Source organism: Poromitra crassiceps (genome assembly GCF_964638095.1).
Source record: "Poromitra crassiceps genome assembly, chromosome: 3".
NCBI lineage: Eukaryota > Metazoa > Chordata > Actinopteri > Beryciformes > Melamphaidae > Poromitra > Poromitra crassiceps.
Genome location: NC_139625.1, coordinates 14,849,743 through 14,866,814, shown reverse-complemented (window position 1 = coordinate 14,866,814; position 17,072 = coordinate 14,849,743). Strand labels below are relative to the sequence as shown.

Genomic DNA, 17,072 nt, shown 5'->3' with positions numbered 1-17,072 from the left:
ACCCCACCGGGCATTCCACCGCTGGAATGCATAGCGTGCCCGTCAGGGGGGTCCGCGAGGGGTTGCCATGGTAACAGGCAGTGAGGTTGGCATGCGCTGCCTGAGCAGAAGGGGTCTTTTTGTGTCATCCCTGCTGTGTGGGTGTGATCTGATGGTTTGTGTACATGTGTGCACTCGACTGACATTTTTTCTTCTTTGTTCCTGTGTGTGTTGTGTTGTGTGTGTGTGTTGTAGATGGATCAGGGGTCAGATGATGAGTTGGACCATGGGGCGGAAGAGGACAGCGATAAGGAGGACCAGGACCTGGACAAGATGTTTGGAGCCTGGCTGGGAGAGCTGGACAAGCTGACACAGGTAAACACACACACACACACACACACAGACACACAAAGACAGCCCAGTAACCGCTATCTTAGCGAGGACATTCGTTGACATATTCCCTAGCCCCTAAACTTTAACCATCACAACTAAATGCCTAACCTTAACCATCACAACTAAATGCCTAACCTAGACCCAATTCTAACCTAACCCTTAACTCATTGAGTGCCAGCCACTTTTGGAGAACGGACGCTCCCAGTGCCAGAGTTTCAGAACGTTTTTCAGTGATTTCTCGAGGCCCACAGAATATTGTGTGATATTACTATGTAAACACCGAACACGCACAAAGAACGATGAGACTCTCTTCTATTATCTGCAAAAAAAGTTTATTGATCCCATTTTCCGTTCTTTAGTTATGAGCCGGAGAAGATAGGCTGTTTTGAGCAAAAAGACACATTTCAAATTAGAAGCTGAGTTATTCCGCCTTTTGTGAAATGCAGCATTTCAAGCACATTCACTGACTCTGAAGATAATATTTTCTGATGTAGTGACGTGGTGTAGTTGTGTGGTGCACTGCGTGCCCCACCCCCCTCTCCCCCCCTCAGCTGCAAACTCCTCCCCACACTAACACACAGCCTCACACACCCAGTCTATTTTCGGAGCGCTCCGTTTTTGTGCGGCGGTTCCCAGCGCGACACGGAAATGCCAAACCGCACTGCAGGGAAAGGTTTGGCCCTTCGGCGTCGGGTGCTGCCTTTCTGGCAGCTAATCGTGTGGAGAAACTATGCAGACAGACAGACAGAGGCAGAGGGGCTGAGTTGTGGGCGCGGATTGACTGCTGTTCGCAGCCAACGTCAGATTGCAGCCAGAGCAATCTATATGGCTCTGGCTGCAGCATGAGCGGTTTCTTTTTCATCATGGGGCTTTTTCCTGCTGTTTTCCTGACCTTCCTCTAATCTGGAGAGAAATGTCGCCACCTAATGGGTCTGTAAAATAGGTTATACACATCCAATAGCTACAATATTTGTACAGGAGATGCAGAAGGCTTTGATCCACGTCCCACCGTCAAAAAACGCATTTGACGTCGATCGACGTCCTTGGCACTCTACGTCACTATTTACTTTGACGTCGATCGACGTCCTCGGCACTCAATGAGTTAAAACCAACACTTAACACAGGTAGAAGAGAAAGACAGGAAGAGGCTGTATCCATAGCAACCTTAACACTGTGCTAATCCTGTCTCCCTCTACTGTATCCTAGCAACTCCCTTCCCACTACCACCTTGTATCGTGTGTGCGTGTGCGCGCATGTGCGTGCCTGTGTATGTGCGCGCGCCTGTATGTGTATGTGCGTGTGTGCGTGCACCTGTGTGTGTGTGTGTGGGTGTGTGTGCGTGCACCTGTGTGTGTGTGTGTGTGTGTGTGTGTGTGCGTGCACCTGTGTGTGTGTGTGTGTGCGTGCGTGCGCGCGCTTGTGTGGGAGGGAGACTTGGGAATCTAGCTGTCATGCATAATGGATGCTTAGATCCTGTGTTTTGACTGTGTACTGGAAGAGTGTGTCTTTGTTTTCACTTGTGTGCACCTTCATTTGTGTGTGTGTGTGTGTGTGTGTGTGTGTGTGTGTGTGTGCGTGCGTGTGTGTGTGTGTGCGCGCGCATGCTGTAGAGTCTGGATGATGGCAGGCCCCAGAAGACTTTGCAGAAGCCCCCTCTCAGGCAGGACCAGGAGAGCAACATGGCCAACTTCTCCTACCGTTTCTCCATGTACAACATCAACGGTGAGAGCCCCAAAGTCACACAATTGAGTCGTTCACATACTGTCCACATCTGCAGAAGAACAAATAGGAACTGAGACATTCACATACTGTCCACATCTGCAGAAGAACAAATAGGAACTGTCCAAATACAAGCAGAAACCTTAAAGACCTGTCTGAGATGTGTGGGATCTCAGGGGTAGGAGGGTATTGCCAAAAAAAAGCAAGGCTCAGCAAGAAAAACCTCCCAGGATAGATAAATAAATGTTAAAGGGGGCCTATTATGCTCATTTCCAGTTCTATATTTTGTTATTGTTTTATTCTGGGAATCCACAAGAGTAGCTTTGCAGCCCTTCAGTTCAGCCTCTGTCTGAAACACTCCGTTTTAGCTCCTGTCTCTTTAGCTGTCAGTGGAAACTACTGTGAAAAGGAGTAGAAAACTAGCATCAAGCTAACGTTAATAGCTCAAAAACTACTGTCGCAGTTTTAAAATGTGTGAATTTGGTAAAAGTGAGCCAATTGTGACATCACGCACTCAAGGCTGGCTCCATAGGATCCCATTGGTTGGGTTATGGTTTGAACAGTGCAGAGGGCTGGAGCAATGACCATAATGGAAGTAGTGCATGGTATAGTTGTCTCCACTAGGTAGGCTGATATGTATTTGCTAAAAAAAAACGTGGGTCAAACGCTTGAGTCAAATTTTCAAGCGACCTACACTAGAAGAATGTTGTCTTTGGCAGACAATATTACGTCCGACCCAGCCCATATTTTATTTGGAGAATATCAGCTTTTGCCATCAAACAGAAGATTTAGAGTCCCACAGGTTGGGCTGAACAGACTGCGAAACGCTTTTGTTCCCCAGTCTGTCAAACTGCTGAATCAGTCTGTCAAACCGCTTAACCAGTCTGTCAAACTGCTGAATCAGTCTGTCAAACCGCTTAACCAGTCTGTCAAACTGCTGAATCAGTCTGTCAAACTGCTGAATCAGTCTGTCAAACCGCTTAACCAGTCTGTCAAACCGCTTAACCAGTCTGTCAAACTGCTGAATCAGTCTGTCAAACCGCTTAACCAGTCTGTCAAACCGCTTAACCAGTCTGTCAAACTGCTGAATCAGTCTGTCAAACCGCTTAACCAGTCTGTCAAACCGCTGAATCAGTCTGTCAAACCGCTTAACCAGTCTGTCAAACTGCTAAATCAGTCTGTCAAACTGCTAAATCAGTCTGTCAAACTACTGAATCAGTCTGTCAAACTACTGAATCAGTCTGTCAAACCGCTTAACCAGTCTGTCAAACCGCTTAACCAGTCTGTCAAACCGCTAAATCAGTCTGTCAAACCGCTTAACCAGTCTGTCAAACCGCTAAATCAGTCTGTCAAACCGCTTAACCAGTCTGTCAAACCGCTTAACCAGTCTGTCAAACTGCGAAACCAGTCTGGGTTCTAGGTAGGGATTATACTGTATTTTTGAGGCACTGCAGCTACTTTGTATTCCTCTTCCTGTAATGTAATGTATCCATATAATGTGTGATGTCATACATGATGTAGCATTTTGTTTGTACTGTTGTTGGCTTAAATGTTTGGTACTTATGAGAAACAGTCTTGGGACGCAAGACAAATTTCTGACTTTGTCCAACAATAAAGTGAAATCTCATCTATTATAAAGCAATCGGGGTCTATCTGATTCTGACCCTAGACCGTGTTCTCGTTCAACTCGTAACCTCTAGTTCAGAGCAGTCTAAATCCCACTTTCTAATGGGGATAACTTTCACGTAGGTTTCCCTTATTATTTGGAATTTTGGCCATGTTTAATATGACCATCCAACATTGTCACAGTATATACTGTATATATGGAAAAGCATAATGCGTAAAGGTGAAGGCGTTTCTCACCCTCTCCTCCCCGCTCTCCTCTGTTCTCCAGAGGCGTTGAACCAGGGAGACACAGTGGACCTGGACGCCCTGATGGCCGACCTGTGCTCCATCGAACAGGAGCTCAACACCATCGGCAAGCCCAACTCCTCGTCTCGCGGCCAGGCCAAGGGCCAGCAGAGAGCCCCCGGGGGCCGCAGTGCCAGCGCCAAGCACACAGGCACCAGTGGAGGGGGGAGCAGTGGAGGTAGTCCTGCTGGATGATGTCATAAAAAAAAACACACACATACACACACACACACACACACTCTTCCACTCATTTAAATATCATCATCCCAATGTTGATGTGTGTGAGCTGTGCGATTAAACTCTGACCTTTGACCTCGGCCTCAGGGAGCACCAGTAGCAGCACGCGGGCGTCCCCGGCCAACACGGTGCGAGGCGGCAGCGTGAACGCTCGCCCGGCCGCCTCCAACTTCTCCCTGGACGACATCACGGCCCAGCTGGAGAAGGCGTCGCTCAGCATGGACGAAGCTGCCCGGCAGACCTCCTCCTCTTCCTCCTCCTCCTCCTCTTCCTCCTTCTCCTCGACCACGCTGCGGCGCCCGTCCTCGGGCTCGTCCGGAGGGGGCGGCCAGCACCGCAGGACGGGCTCTGTGGGCACGGTCAGCGAGCAGGAGGCTCCGTCCCAGGTTCTTATAGTTTGGCATTTTTCCTTTTCGATTTCGGTTTTGACATTTTGTTGTCAATTTCAGTTTATTTTAGTTCGCTTTTAAAGCAGGCTTTGTAGATGTGAGAGGAAAGGAGAGCGAGTCAGATCTCATGGTTACTGTACTTAGCTGGTAGAGCAGTAGCTGTGTGCTCCCGTCCCCAGAGGGGAGACGAGGCTAACTGAACAGGCCAGTAACGTAGCGTATACTCACTTCCTTGCAAGTCACGTGACTCAGTCCAAACCTGCATTTGTGGTTTATGTCCGTATCCACTAGCGTTCTCTAGTGGTCAATTTGTGGTTACCGCAGTTTGCTATTTTAGTTTAGTTTTTATGTTTTGAGAATGCTTAGTTTTAGTTTAGTTATTAATTGCAGTTAGTTTTAGTAATTGTTTTGTGATATGGGGTATTTGTTAGGGGTGAGATTCACAAAGGTCAGAAAAAGTGTAATAAAAACACAACAAAACTAAAGACATTTTCTCCACAATTTTAGTTTATTTTAGTTAAGCTGCGTTCACACCGACCTATTAAAGTTTTTCGCTGGCATCGAGTTTACATACAAAGTCAATGCAAACGAGTGATTGAGCGTATATTCGCCCGGGAGAAAAATCGCTGGGCGTCCGAGCGACAGAGACAGAGCGATAGGGAGAAAATACGCTCGTCGCCCCAGATGAAATATCCCAACTCGAGCGAAAATACGCTGGCATCAGTCGCTCGCTGTTCAACGCTGATTGGCTGCCGTGTGAGAGCGAGTCAAGGATCACACTGGCTTGGAACAAACCGCTGGTTTATTGTGTGGCAACAAACCGCATTGACAGGCTGACAGCTGACATGAAGTGAAGTCTGTACTACCAGTATGGACCTCGCGTTAGGAGCACGCTGATAGGCTTTAGCTTGTAAAATCCACGGTGGCTCGTAGTGGACAAACATCATGACATTGCGTAACGTTATAGCCCCCAGATGTCCGTCAATTCGTGTGCCTGTTGATGAGCGATTTAAACAGAGCGACCGAGCGATTCCAAAGGGTTGAATCAAGCGACAGAGCGGAAAATAAATATCTCGGTGTGAACACAGCTTTACAGTTATCGTTTTTATCACGTGCGCAGCGCGTGGTCAAGAGAAGGCTTTTTGGGGTGCGTGATGCATTAATTCAGTCAGGAATGCATAACGGCTTCCTGGCTGAGTCAGTTCAGTGATACTGTCATCAGTGATGTCATCAGTTGATGATGTCATCAGTGATGATGTCATAGTACGAGTAGGGAGAATGAGTCTTGGGGTTGCTACATGACGCACGTGGTCCTGGGCCGAAGTTGTCCTTGTTTTGTAAAAGCCTTGTTTTTTTATTTTCGTTTCGGTTAACGAAAATGTTTTTTTGACACCTAGTTTTTGTGATTTCGTTCATTTTCATTAACCATAATATAACCTTGGCTCCGTCCCAGCGCTCCAGTGTGAATTCGGCGTGTGCCTCGGCGTCCAGCATGGACTCCCTGGACATCGACAAGGTGCTGAGGGGAGGAGAGGCAGAGGGCCAGAGCCCCCCCAACACACAGGGCCACAGCCCCCCGAGCACACAGACGCAGAGCCAGACCAGCACAGAGGTACGACTGACACCCTGAAACAAACACTCAGCAAGGTTACCAGCACTGTGACGGCCACTATATTATCACCTAGTGAGGGTGTGTGTGAGTGAGTGAGTGTGTGAGAGAGATAGAAAGATTTGTGCAAACTTCCAAATATGTCGGTAAGTGATTGAACAGTGTGCTAACCCAGTTTGAGGTTAATTCAGTTTCCCGTTCAGTCTGTGACTATGTTTACATGGGCTGCCTGCAATATTCCGATATTAAGCCGATTGAGACAATACTCTGAACACTGCCATGTAGACAGCATGGTCTGATGCCCTTAACCGGCAATAGCATATTGCAATAGTCAAATTAAGATGTGGAGTATTTCGCTTGGAGTAAACTGCTGGACGACGCATACTATGTTGTCCCTAACATGGTATAAACATGACAGAAAGGGTTTCAGGTTAAATTCAGGGGGGAAACTCGGTCGTAGGACGTCGTGTGTCTGTGCGGCTTCAGTCATTGATCGGAATCTGCTGCTCTATAGCATGTAAATCGGAATATGAATGGAATGTCCTATAACGGTCCTGTACCCCCTCAAACATTCAACCTCAGCTGTGTTACCCCCTCTACCTCCAGAAGGTACTGCAGATTTGTTTTGGCATGCCTCCAATGTAACTGTGAGTACCCCTGGGGTGTTCTAGAAGAAACTCATTTAAACACCTTCATCGAAATATTATCGTCTTATTTAGAATAAGGTCAATAGTTGGATTATTGCAGTCCATGTAAAACATAGTCAATGAAAATGCAAAGTGGAACTGATTAACTTTAACTCTTGTCCACCTTTTTGGGGGGATTTGAAAGAAAACTCAAAACCCAAATGGGCTGAACAACTGAAAGTAACCTTAATCCTGCTGTGACTTGGCTAACCATTTCCCTGCATGTGTAACAACCACACAGCATGACGTCTGGAAGAAACCGCATGCCTCACGTGTGTTCAGAGTCAATCCACAATACAGCTGCTGGTGCATTGGACAGTGGGTTAATACAGCTGGTGTATTGTGCATTGGACAGTGGGTTAATACAGCTGGTGTATTGTGCATTGGACAGTGGGTTAATACAGCTGGTGTATTGTGCATTGTACAGTGGGTTAATACAGCTGTGTATTGTGCATTGTACAGTGGGTTAATACAGCTGTGTATTGTGCATTGGACAGTGGGTTAATACAGCTGGTGTATTGTGCATTGAACAGTGGGTTAATACAGCTGTGTATTGTGCATTGGACAGTGGGTTAATACAGCTGGTGTATTGTACATTGCACAGTGGGTTAATACAGCTAGTGTATTGTGCATTGCACAGTGGGTTAATACAGCTGGTGTGCATTGAACAGTGGGTTAATACAGCTGGTGTATTGTGCATTGCACAGTGGGTTAATACAGCTGGTGTATTGTGCATTGAACAGTGGGTTAATACAGCTGGTGTATTGTGCATTGGACAGTGGGTTAATACAGCTGGTGTATTGTGCATTGCACAGTGGGTTAATACAGCTGGTGTATTGTGCATTGAACAGTGGGTTAATACAGCTGGTGTATTGTGCATTGCACAGTGGGTTAATACAGCTGGTGTATTGTGCATTGGACAGTGGGTTAATACAGCTGGTGTATTGTGCATTGAACAGTGGGTTAATACAGCTGTGTATTGTGCATTGCACAGTGGGTTAATACAGCTGGTGTATTGTGCATTGCACAGTGGGTTAATACAGCTGGTGTATTGTGCATTGAACAGTGGGTTAATACAGCTGGTGTATTGTGCATTGGACAGTGGGTTAATACAGCTGGTGTATTGTGCATTGGACAGTGGGTTAATACAGCTGGTGTATTGTGTATTGGACAGTGGGTTAATACAGCTGGTGTATTGTGCATTGGACAGTGGGTTAATACAGCTTGTGTATTGTGTATTGGACAGTGGGTTAATACAGCTGGTGTATTGTGTATTGGACAGTGGGTTAATACAGCTGGTGTATTGTGTATTGGACAGTGGGTTAATACAGCTGGTGTATTGTGCATTGCACAGTGGGTTAATACAGCTGGTGTATTGTGTATTGGACAGTGGGTTAATACAGCTGGTTGTGTATTGTGTATTGGACAGTGGGTTAATACAGCTGGTGTATTGTGTATTGGACAGTGGGTTAATACAGCTGGTGTATTGTGCATTGAACAGTGGGTTAATACAGCTGGTGTATTGTGCATTGGACAGTGGGTTAATACAGCTGGTTGTGTATTGTGCATTGGACAGTGGGTTAATACAGCTGGTGTATTGTGCATTGAACAGTGGGTTAATACAGCTGGTGTATTGTGCATTGAACAGTGGGTTAATACAGCTGGTGTATTGTGCATTGGACAGTGGGTTAATACAGCTGGTGTATTGTGCATTGCACAGTGGGTTAATACAGCTGGTGTATTGTGCATTGGACAGTGGGTTAATACAGCTGGTTGTGTATTGTGCATTACACAGTGGGTTAATACAGCTGGTTGTGTATTGTGCATTGCACAGTGGGTTAATACAGCTGGTGTATTGTGCATTGGACAGTGGGTTAATACAGCTGGTGTATTGTGCATTGCACAGTGGGTTAATACAGCTGGTGTATTGTGCATTGGACAGTGGGTTAATACAGCTGGTGTATTGTGCATTGCACAGTGGGTTAATACAGCTGGTTGTGTATTGTGCATTGCACAGTGGGTTAATACAGCTGGTGTATTGTGCATTGGACAGTGGGTTAATACAGCTGGTGTATTGTGCATTGCACAGTGGGTTAATACAGCTGGTTGTGTATTGTGCATTGCACAGTGGGTTAATACAGCTGGTGTATTGTGCATTACACAGTGGGTTAATACAGCTGGTTGTGTATTGTGCATTGCACAGTGGGTTAATACAGCTGGTGTATTGTGCATTGCACAGTGGGTTAATACAGCTGGTGTATTGTGCATTGCACAGTGGGTTAATACAGCTGGTGTATTGTGCATTGGACAGTGGGTTAATACAGCTGGTGTATTGTGCATTGCACAGTGGGTTAATACAGCTGGTGTATTGTGCATTGGACAGTGGGTTAATACAGCTGGTGTATTGTGCATTGGACAGTGGGTTAATACAGCTGGTTGTGTATTGTGCATTACACAGTGGGTTAATACAGCTGGTGTATTGTGCATTGGACAGTGGGTTAATACAGCTGGTTGTGTATTGTGCATTACACAGTGGGTTAATGAGGCATTTGTGAATACATTGTAATCTCTTACGCTCCCATGTGTGACTTGGATTACAATGTTAACACCTACTTTCTCTGAGCTCCGTTGTTCTTGGCTCTCTAACTACAGCAAAATCCTCCCTAAATTTCACTTGAGATGAATTGTGTGTTTAGACTAGAGAGAGTGTAAGGGGTGTATTCACACGTGTAGCTCGTCTGCTTTGTTCTGATTCAGGGGCTTAATTCATACAATTGTTGCATTTTGTGCCTTGGTTCGTTTGTGTTCACACACGGCCACAAATCAAACGGTCCAAATAGTATTATCAAGCCTCCTTGGCCAGGAGACACTCCGGCTAATAGCCTCCCGGAATGGGAAAAAATAATTCCCAGAGATTTTCTATAATTATAAGAATGTGTGTGTGTTGGGTAGGTCTACATTTTACGTCAGGTACGTGAGGACGGAGGGAGGGAGAGAGGGAGGGTGAGAGAGAGAGGGAGAAAGAGTTTAATTACCTGTCCTGTCAGGAATAAAATATTAATAAATAATTTAATAAATGCCTGCGGACATTTCGAGGAAGACATGCAATCAGTCTGTCTGATTTAATCAGACAATCTTATCACATTTAATCAGACAATCTTATCACAAAGAAGGCTTGCTCTGATGACCATGACTTGTTTTCATTGACCATATTGGAGACCAGAAGTAAGTTGGTCGAGTTCAAACTGCTGATGCAATCATGCAATGCAAAAATGTGCACTGTTTCCTGCAGTTGTGTCGGATCACGTTCCCACCACAAATGGAACCGCACCAGAGTTCGTTTAAAGCGGACCGAGACCACCCTTTCTTGGCGATCTCGGCCCCCTTGTTTTGTCCCGCATCAGAGTACGATTGCTGTGCTCACACTCCCCCAAACGAACCGCACCAAGGGGGGAGAACCCTGTTTCAGAACAACGGCGCCAAACGAGACAGGCGTGAATACACCCTAAGCCTAAGGAAGTGCTTATAAAAACTAGATTGAGGTGACATAGCTCAAGTTGAGTAGCTCAAGTTGACATGGAACTTAAGCACAGTATCCTGCACGCCCCCTGTCCCTCCGCATGTCTTTACCCTGTGTGTGTGTTTGCATCCTTTCCCTTATCTGCGGCCTCTGTCCCACGCGCACCCTGCACTTCCTGATTTCCCAGCATGCCTCACTGCGACGGGCCAATGGTAAGACGGCCAGACGGCAGCTTGACTTTGCCTCACCAGAGGGGGAAGTGGATCTGGGCACTGTAAGTGTGCTATGTTTGTGTGTGTGTGTGTTTGCAAATGTACGTGTGTTTGCATAAACCCACGTAGGGCTGCACACGTTTAGCTTAGAAATAACAACAAGATGTTAAAAGATGCAAAAGGTGCGATAAAAGGACTTTTGATCAAATCATCAAGACTTCTACTATCGGGGGGTTCCGATAAGGTCCTTGAAGTCCTTGAAGGTTTGTGAATTTGGAGGTGTGGGAACCCTGCTTATAATAAACGAATATCTTGTGAAATAATCTGGATTGGCATTTTAACCATAATCGTGCAGCCCTGCGTCTGTGTGTTATGCACGCACCTAGAATAGGGGTGTCACGATACACTCAGTTCACGATACGATACGTATCACGATACTGGGTTCACGATAACGATACGATACGATACGATTTTAACAATCTTTTTTTAAACTTGAATAATGACAATATATGACTCGAAAAGTAGTATTTTATTTGAAATGCACAAATACAAAACATGCTGTTGTGGGAAATTGTTATTACAATAACAACTAGAAAAAACATGAGATTGGAGATAAGGCTTATCTTGAAATAGAATGAGTTACACCGTCACTTAGATTTACTTTGAACTAAAAGGTTTCTCAGCAGTATAAATTCTCATTATGCATCTTCAGTTTTTCTTCAAACTCAAACAACAAGACTTTTCTTAGTCTATTTTTTATGCATCTTCAATTTTTCCTGTCAAGTAAACAGTTTTGCCAGAAACTCAATTGAATGGTTTCTCTCCTGTATAACTTCTCATGTGTCTCTTCAGAGACTTGTTCAACTGAACTACTTTCCACACATTGAACTTCAACAAACAAAGACGTTTTTTTTTTTTTTCACGATATGAGATTTCATCTCAACGATACATATCGTGACGTTTTACTATCGCGAAATTTCGTGGGACGATATATTGTGACACCCCTAACCTAGAACCACGAGCATGAAAGTGTGTGTGGTGGTGTGTAAGAGAGATTGTGTGTTTGTGAAAATAGCTGTAGACTGTAGGTTTTAGCAGCTAGCCACACTACACAATAGATGTGTGCAGTATGTCCACAGTCACTCCGATCGATCTACGGCGACCAGGTTTGTTGTGTACATAATCCATTCTTCATAATCATTGCTTCTCCACCCACAGCTGCAGCCAATGACAACCACAAGTGCTCCACCTCCACCACGCTCCAGCTCCGGGAATCTTCTCCCGCTTCCACGCCTGCTTTACACAAACCGATCAAAAACCTGCCATTAATAACAAGCCACCGACAATCATCTGGCACTGACTTCTCTATATTTCTCCTTTTCTCCCCCCTCTTCACCCAAGCACTCCTATCTGGACCGAGAAACCTCGCTCATTCTGAAAAGCATAGCTGGGAAGCCCTCTCACCTCCTGACCAAGGTGACTTCCTCCATCACTCGCTTCTTCTATGGTTTTCCTCACGTGTAACTGCTTCTTCTATGGTTTTCCTCACATGTAACTGCTTCTTCTATGGTTTTCCTCACGTGTAACTGCTTCTTCTGTGGTTTTCCTCACATGTAACTGCTCCTCTTTCCCACCTCTGCATGTATTTACAAGCAAAAACCCACCCGAAAACACTTGAGTTACTTGAAACACAGCTATTTGAGATGTCCCTCGGCCCCAGTTTGACAGCAGGACGTTTTCAGCAATCTAAAACATACGTCAGTGGTAAACACCAGCTTTTTGGTGTCAGCCCCTCAGAATCAAAGAAGAAGAAATGTAAGAAATCACTAACTGAAGTAGAAGTAGACGAGGCAGGTTGCGGGAAATTGGATAAATTACTACAATGATCACAAAATGTCTCCTGGAATGCCTTGAACATCACACATTGATATAGGAGGGTGGATTTTTCCTTCAAATCCTCATTTCAGCTCTTACTGCACATTTAGATAGGTTAGACTCCATTGCTTTTCCCTTCTTGCTTCTTTCAACTGCTTTGGTCTTTGTGCCCCCTGGGACTTTTGTTTGAGATTGATCTTTCCTTGCTGGTCATGCCTTTCTCCATCTAACTGTGTCTGTTGATTTGTACTCTGATCATCTCCAGTGGAAAGTTAGCCTGCTAAACCATCCAGATCACGTGAACTCAGATCAGTCTGGTCTCCTGCCCTCCCGCCGCCAGTGATTTCCAGAAATTACAAAGTGCACGGACCAATCGGGGACCTGCCTCGTAGTTGACAACTTAAACCGGCCAATCAGGGATGCCGCTGGCTAAACAACAGTATGGCGGCTCCCGAAGCGACGATCTGTAACGCTAACTTAACGTTAGTAGAGTAAACACAGCCGTAAGTGCAGTTACTGTATCGCAGAAATAGACTCAATAACAATTAAACAAGATTGGATTGGATTTGATGACGCCGATTGGCTGGAGGAGTTGTCTGTCAAGACAAGTACTCCCACCCACTGAAATCACTGTGGGCGGGCTGGAAGACAGACTGATACATAGAGCCAAACAGGATGTGAGGTCACCTTATCAGGATGCTTTTTACCAGGCTAGTGAAACGTATGGGAGGAGTCAGGATACAGTTTTCTTATAGCATAGTATGTGTGTGTATGTGATGTTATGGCATAGTATGTGTGTGTATGTGATATGGCATAGTTATGTTTGTATGTGATGTTATGGCATAGTTATTACTGTATGTGTGTGTACTGTATGTGACCATGTGATCTCATCGGTATGGTTTCCATTAAAAGGTGAATTTAATGCAATCACACACACACACACACACACACACACACACACACACACACACCAGACACAGGCTAATGAAGTGTGTGTCAGAGACACATGTGCCTGGTCAGCAGTGAGGAATGTCAGTGTGTGTTGAGTGGATGTGATGATGTGAGGGAGCGCTTTGCTGTTGTGGTTGAAATAATGACTGAGTCAGTATAACAGAGTAATCCTCTTTAGCTCTGTGCCCTGCTATTCAATACAGACTTCACCTTTCACCCCTGTTTCTCTCTCTCTCTTTCTCTTTCTTTCTTTCTCTCCCTCACTCTCTCTCTCCCTCCCCCCCCTCTCTCCCTCTCTTTCTCTCCTCCCTCTCTCTCTTTCCCTCTCTCTCTACCCCCTCTCTCTCCCTCTCTCCCTCTCTCTCCCTCCCTGTCTCTCTTTCTCTCCCTCCCTGTCTCTCTTCTCCCTCCACCCCCTCTCTCCCTCTCTTTCTCTCCTCCCTCTTTCTCTTTTCCTCTCTCTCTACCCCCTCTCTCTTTCTCTCTCCCTCCCTGTCTCTCTCTTTCTCTCTCTCCCTCCCCCCCTCTCTCTCCCTCTCTTTCTCTCCTCCCTCTCTCTCTACCCCCTCTCTCTTTCTCTCTCCCTCTCTCTCCCTCCCTGTCTCTTTCTCTCCCTCCCTGTCTCTCTCTTTCTCTCCTCCCTCTCTCTCTCCCTCCCTGTCTCTCTCTTTCTCTCCCTGCCCCCTCTCTCTCCCCCTCCCCCCTCTCTCTCTCTGCACCATGTCTTTCCCCAACTCTGTGTTTTACAGTCAAGCTGTTGGCAGCGGGGAGGTTTCTCAGTGAATATATTGCCCGCAGCTCTGTTGGCCTGATCAGATGTGTGGTTTTGAAGTTGGCTGCCGTCTGTTGTGATTTACAGTATTCCTCCTCCCGCCGTCACTGCAGGGCGCCCGGCCGAGTGCAGAGCAAGCCATCTCGGCGGCGGTAGGCTCAATGACAACTTGTTGAGATTCAGACCCTGGAGGAGAGCGCCGAATACCAGGCGAACCCCGTTTCTTAGCTGGCTTTCCAACGCGGGGCGGCTCTGGAAAACGATTTTGATCGGTTTTCGGGTCTTGAAAACGAACTCTCAAAACAAAGACAGCCATATTATATACACACGTGACAGCCAACTCTGAACCAGCGTCGTCATTAACAGCTAAAGGCGACTTGAAATGGCACAGTTATTTTCCACAACCCCTCCCGACTATCGTCCTTTATTAGAAAATACAACATGGATGCCAACAGTGGTATCGGTAATCGGTGCATCTGTACGATCTGTGCGCCTGGCTGACTCTCTCGGTAATCATACAATTTATCCTCCCTTTGATTTTCGGGCCAAGATCTCGGGGGCCGTTACAGTATCTGTCTTTTTGTGTGTGTGGTGGTGGTGTTAAAACCATGGATTGAATCCAATGGAGCTCAAGGCTATTGGTTTCTGTGTTTGGCTTAAGCTCTCAGTCTGTCCGTGTGCAGACGCCATTTAAATGGTTTTGAAAGCAGCAGAGAGGGTAGATTGCCTGCGGCGTACAGGCTGGGGAAGCACTTCTAATAGTCTTACACACAGAAAATGGAGAGAGAGAGAGAGAGATCGCTCTGACTCGCTAGCTCTCTCTCCCTCTCCTCGCTCGCAAAATGGTCAGAATACTGCGTGAGCGCGAGGACGGTTTGCGAGCGAGAAGAGAGCGAGTGGGAAGACTTCAAAGGGAGAGGATGATGCGATGCCTGGCCTTTTTGTTCTAGGCTCGGCAGAAAAGCCTTTTAAAATGGAGCGGTGTGGGTGAGTGTGAAAGTGGAATGGGAAAACGCCTGTGGAATAGGAAACAGATGATTGTCTAGTAGTGAAGTGCTGGGTGTGTAGGGTCATGGAGAGAGAGAGAGAGATGCAGAGGGCTTCCACTGACCTTGGGGCTAAAGCAAGCAGTGTGACTCAGATTGATTCTGCACGACCCCCGTGACCTCTTCGAACCCCCCCTTCCCACACACACACACACACACACATGGGTGACTATGGCCATGTTCAGACTAGGAGGCCAAATCTGATTTGTGAACTATAGGCCATGTTCAGACTAGGAGGCCAAATCTGATTTGTGAACTTTAATGACCTATTAATGATTCTATCCAGATTGGTTTTATGAGTCTGGACGCTCCAAGTCTGATTTGTGTCACTTGTCCCAAACCACATCTGGAGCTCTGGACACACAGATCCGACTTGAACACTTGCCCAAATCAGATTTGTGGCAGTGCGGACACACTCCCAAATCAGATTTGGGAAACCAATCAAGATAATGATGATTAATGACTTTAGGAGCAAATCGGATTTGCCTGTAATGTGAACATGGCCTTTAGTGACCTATTAATGATTCTATCCAGATTGGTTTTATGAGTCTGGACGCTCCAAGTCTGATTTGTGTCACTTGTCCCAAACCACATATGGAAGTCTAGACACACAGATCTGACTTGAACACTTGCCCAAAAGAGATTTGTGGCAGTGTGGACACACTCCCAAATCAGATTTGGGAAACCAATCAGGATAATGCTGATTAATGACTTTAGCAGCAAGTCGGATTTGCCTGTAATGTGAACATGGCCTAAAAGCCTGCCACCGTGTTGGCCAAACACAGGGCTAAATGACCTCCAGCCAGGTGCCGGATTCCTGAAACGGCATATGGAATTTTTAGATTCACAACCTATTAAATTTTTCCGTCCAATGAACAGCTCAAGTTATGCTGAAATTATGGAGGAAATTAAGTTTATGAAAGCTGGTGAAGATACTGTACATGCATCACTGAGCCTAGTAAAAAAACAAAGTATGGATCAAATAAATTGGTGGAGACGGGGAACCCGCTATGCCGCACTACCATATCTGACCACACGGCCGGGAGCGACAGTTAAGTCATTCGGCATATAGAATGTGGCACTGCTATGGCTGTTCTCCACAGAGCTCCCCAGGGGTCACCTGCTAAGAAGATAATAATTGATGTAGAAGTCCATGCGGGTTGGTGAAATCCACCACTGATTGGTGAACCGCGCACGGGTGCACACGGATTGGATTAGTGGCGTCGGAATTAGTCATCGGTGACCGAGGATTTGTAGACCGGTGTGCTCACGGATTAATACCATGTACTGTATATTGATCACATCAAACAGGGACATCACAGCGGGCCTCCGAGTCGCATATCAAATGTAATTCACTTTTTCTCCGAGCATCATGCATCGGGAGTAAATAGGTTTCATGTTGTCGCCAAAACACACATTGGATCATAAATTACACGTGCTGATGTGATTAATCAATGGTTATGGTTTCACATAATATGGTCTAGGTGCCTAATGGCTATTAAAGCTGCCAGGCTGTGTGTAATGGCTCTGGCTCACTGTATGTAGGCCTAAAAGTGCCTCTTTGATCTTATCAACGTAGATATTACAGAATATCGATATATCGTGATACTTCCTCTCGCGATACATTGGTATGACTGGAGCCATATCGTGATACCATATCGTGACATTTATCCTGAAATGTGTCTTTTTTGCCGCCTTTGTTTTTTTTGCTGGTAATCTACACAGATTGAAAAGATTTGAGTGAGCCATTTGGTATCCTCCCTTTAAACATTT

At 45.9% G+C, this 17,072-nt stretch overlaps 1 protein-coding gene across 1 annotated transcript in view; it reads left to right on the top strand.

The window, feature by feature from the left end:
• Positions 1–234: 234 nt before the first annotated feature.
• raph1b (Ras association (RalGDS/AF-6) and pleckstrin homology domains 1b) overlaps positions 235–17,072 on the top strand; it is a gene marked incomplete at both ends in the record, with an annotated part of 35,278 nt that continues 18,440 nt past the window's right edge. The window contains 7 exons of the mRNA XM_083632934.1: positions 235–354; positions 1,983–2,094; positions 3,986–4,180; positions 4,327–4,625; positions 6,082–6,240; positions 10,631–10,717; positions 12,057–12,131. Of these exons, the coding sequence (XP_083489060.1) occupies positions 235–354; positions 1,983–2,094; positions 3,986–4,180; positions 4,327–4,625; positions 6,082–6,240; positions 10,631–10,717; positions 12,057–12,131 (1,047 nt within the window). The remainder of the gene's footprint in view (positions 355–1,982; positions 2,095–3,985; positions 4,181–4,326; positions 4,626–6,081; positions 6,241–10,630; positions 10,718–12,056; positions 12,132–17,072) is intronic.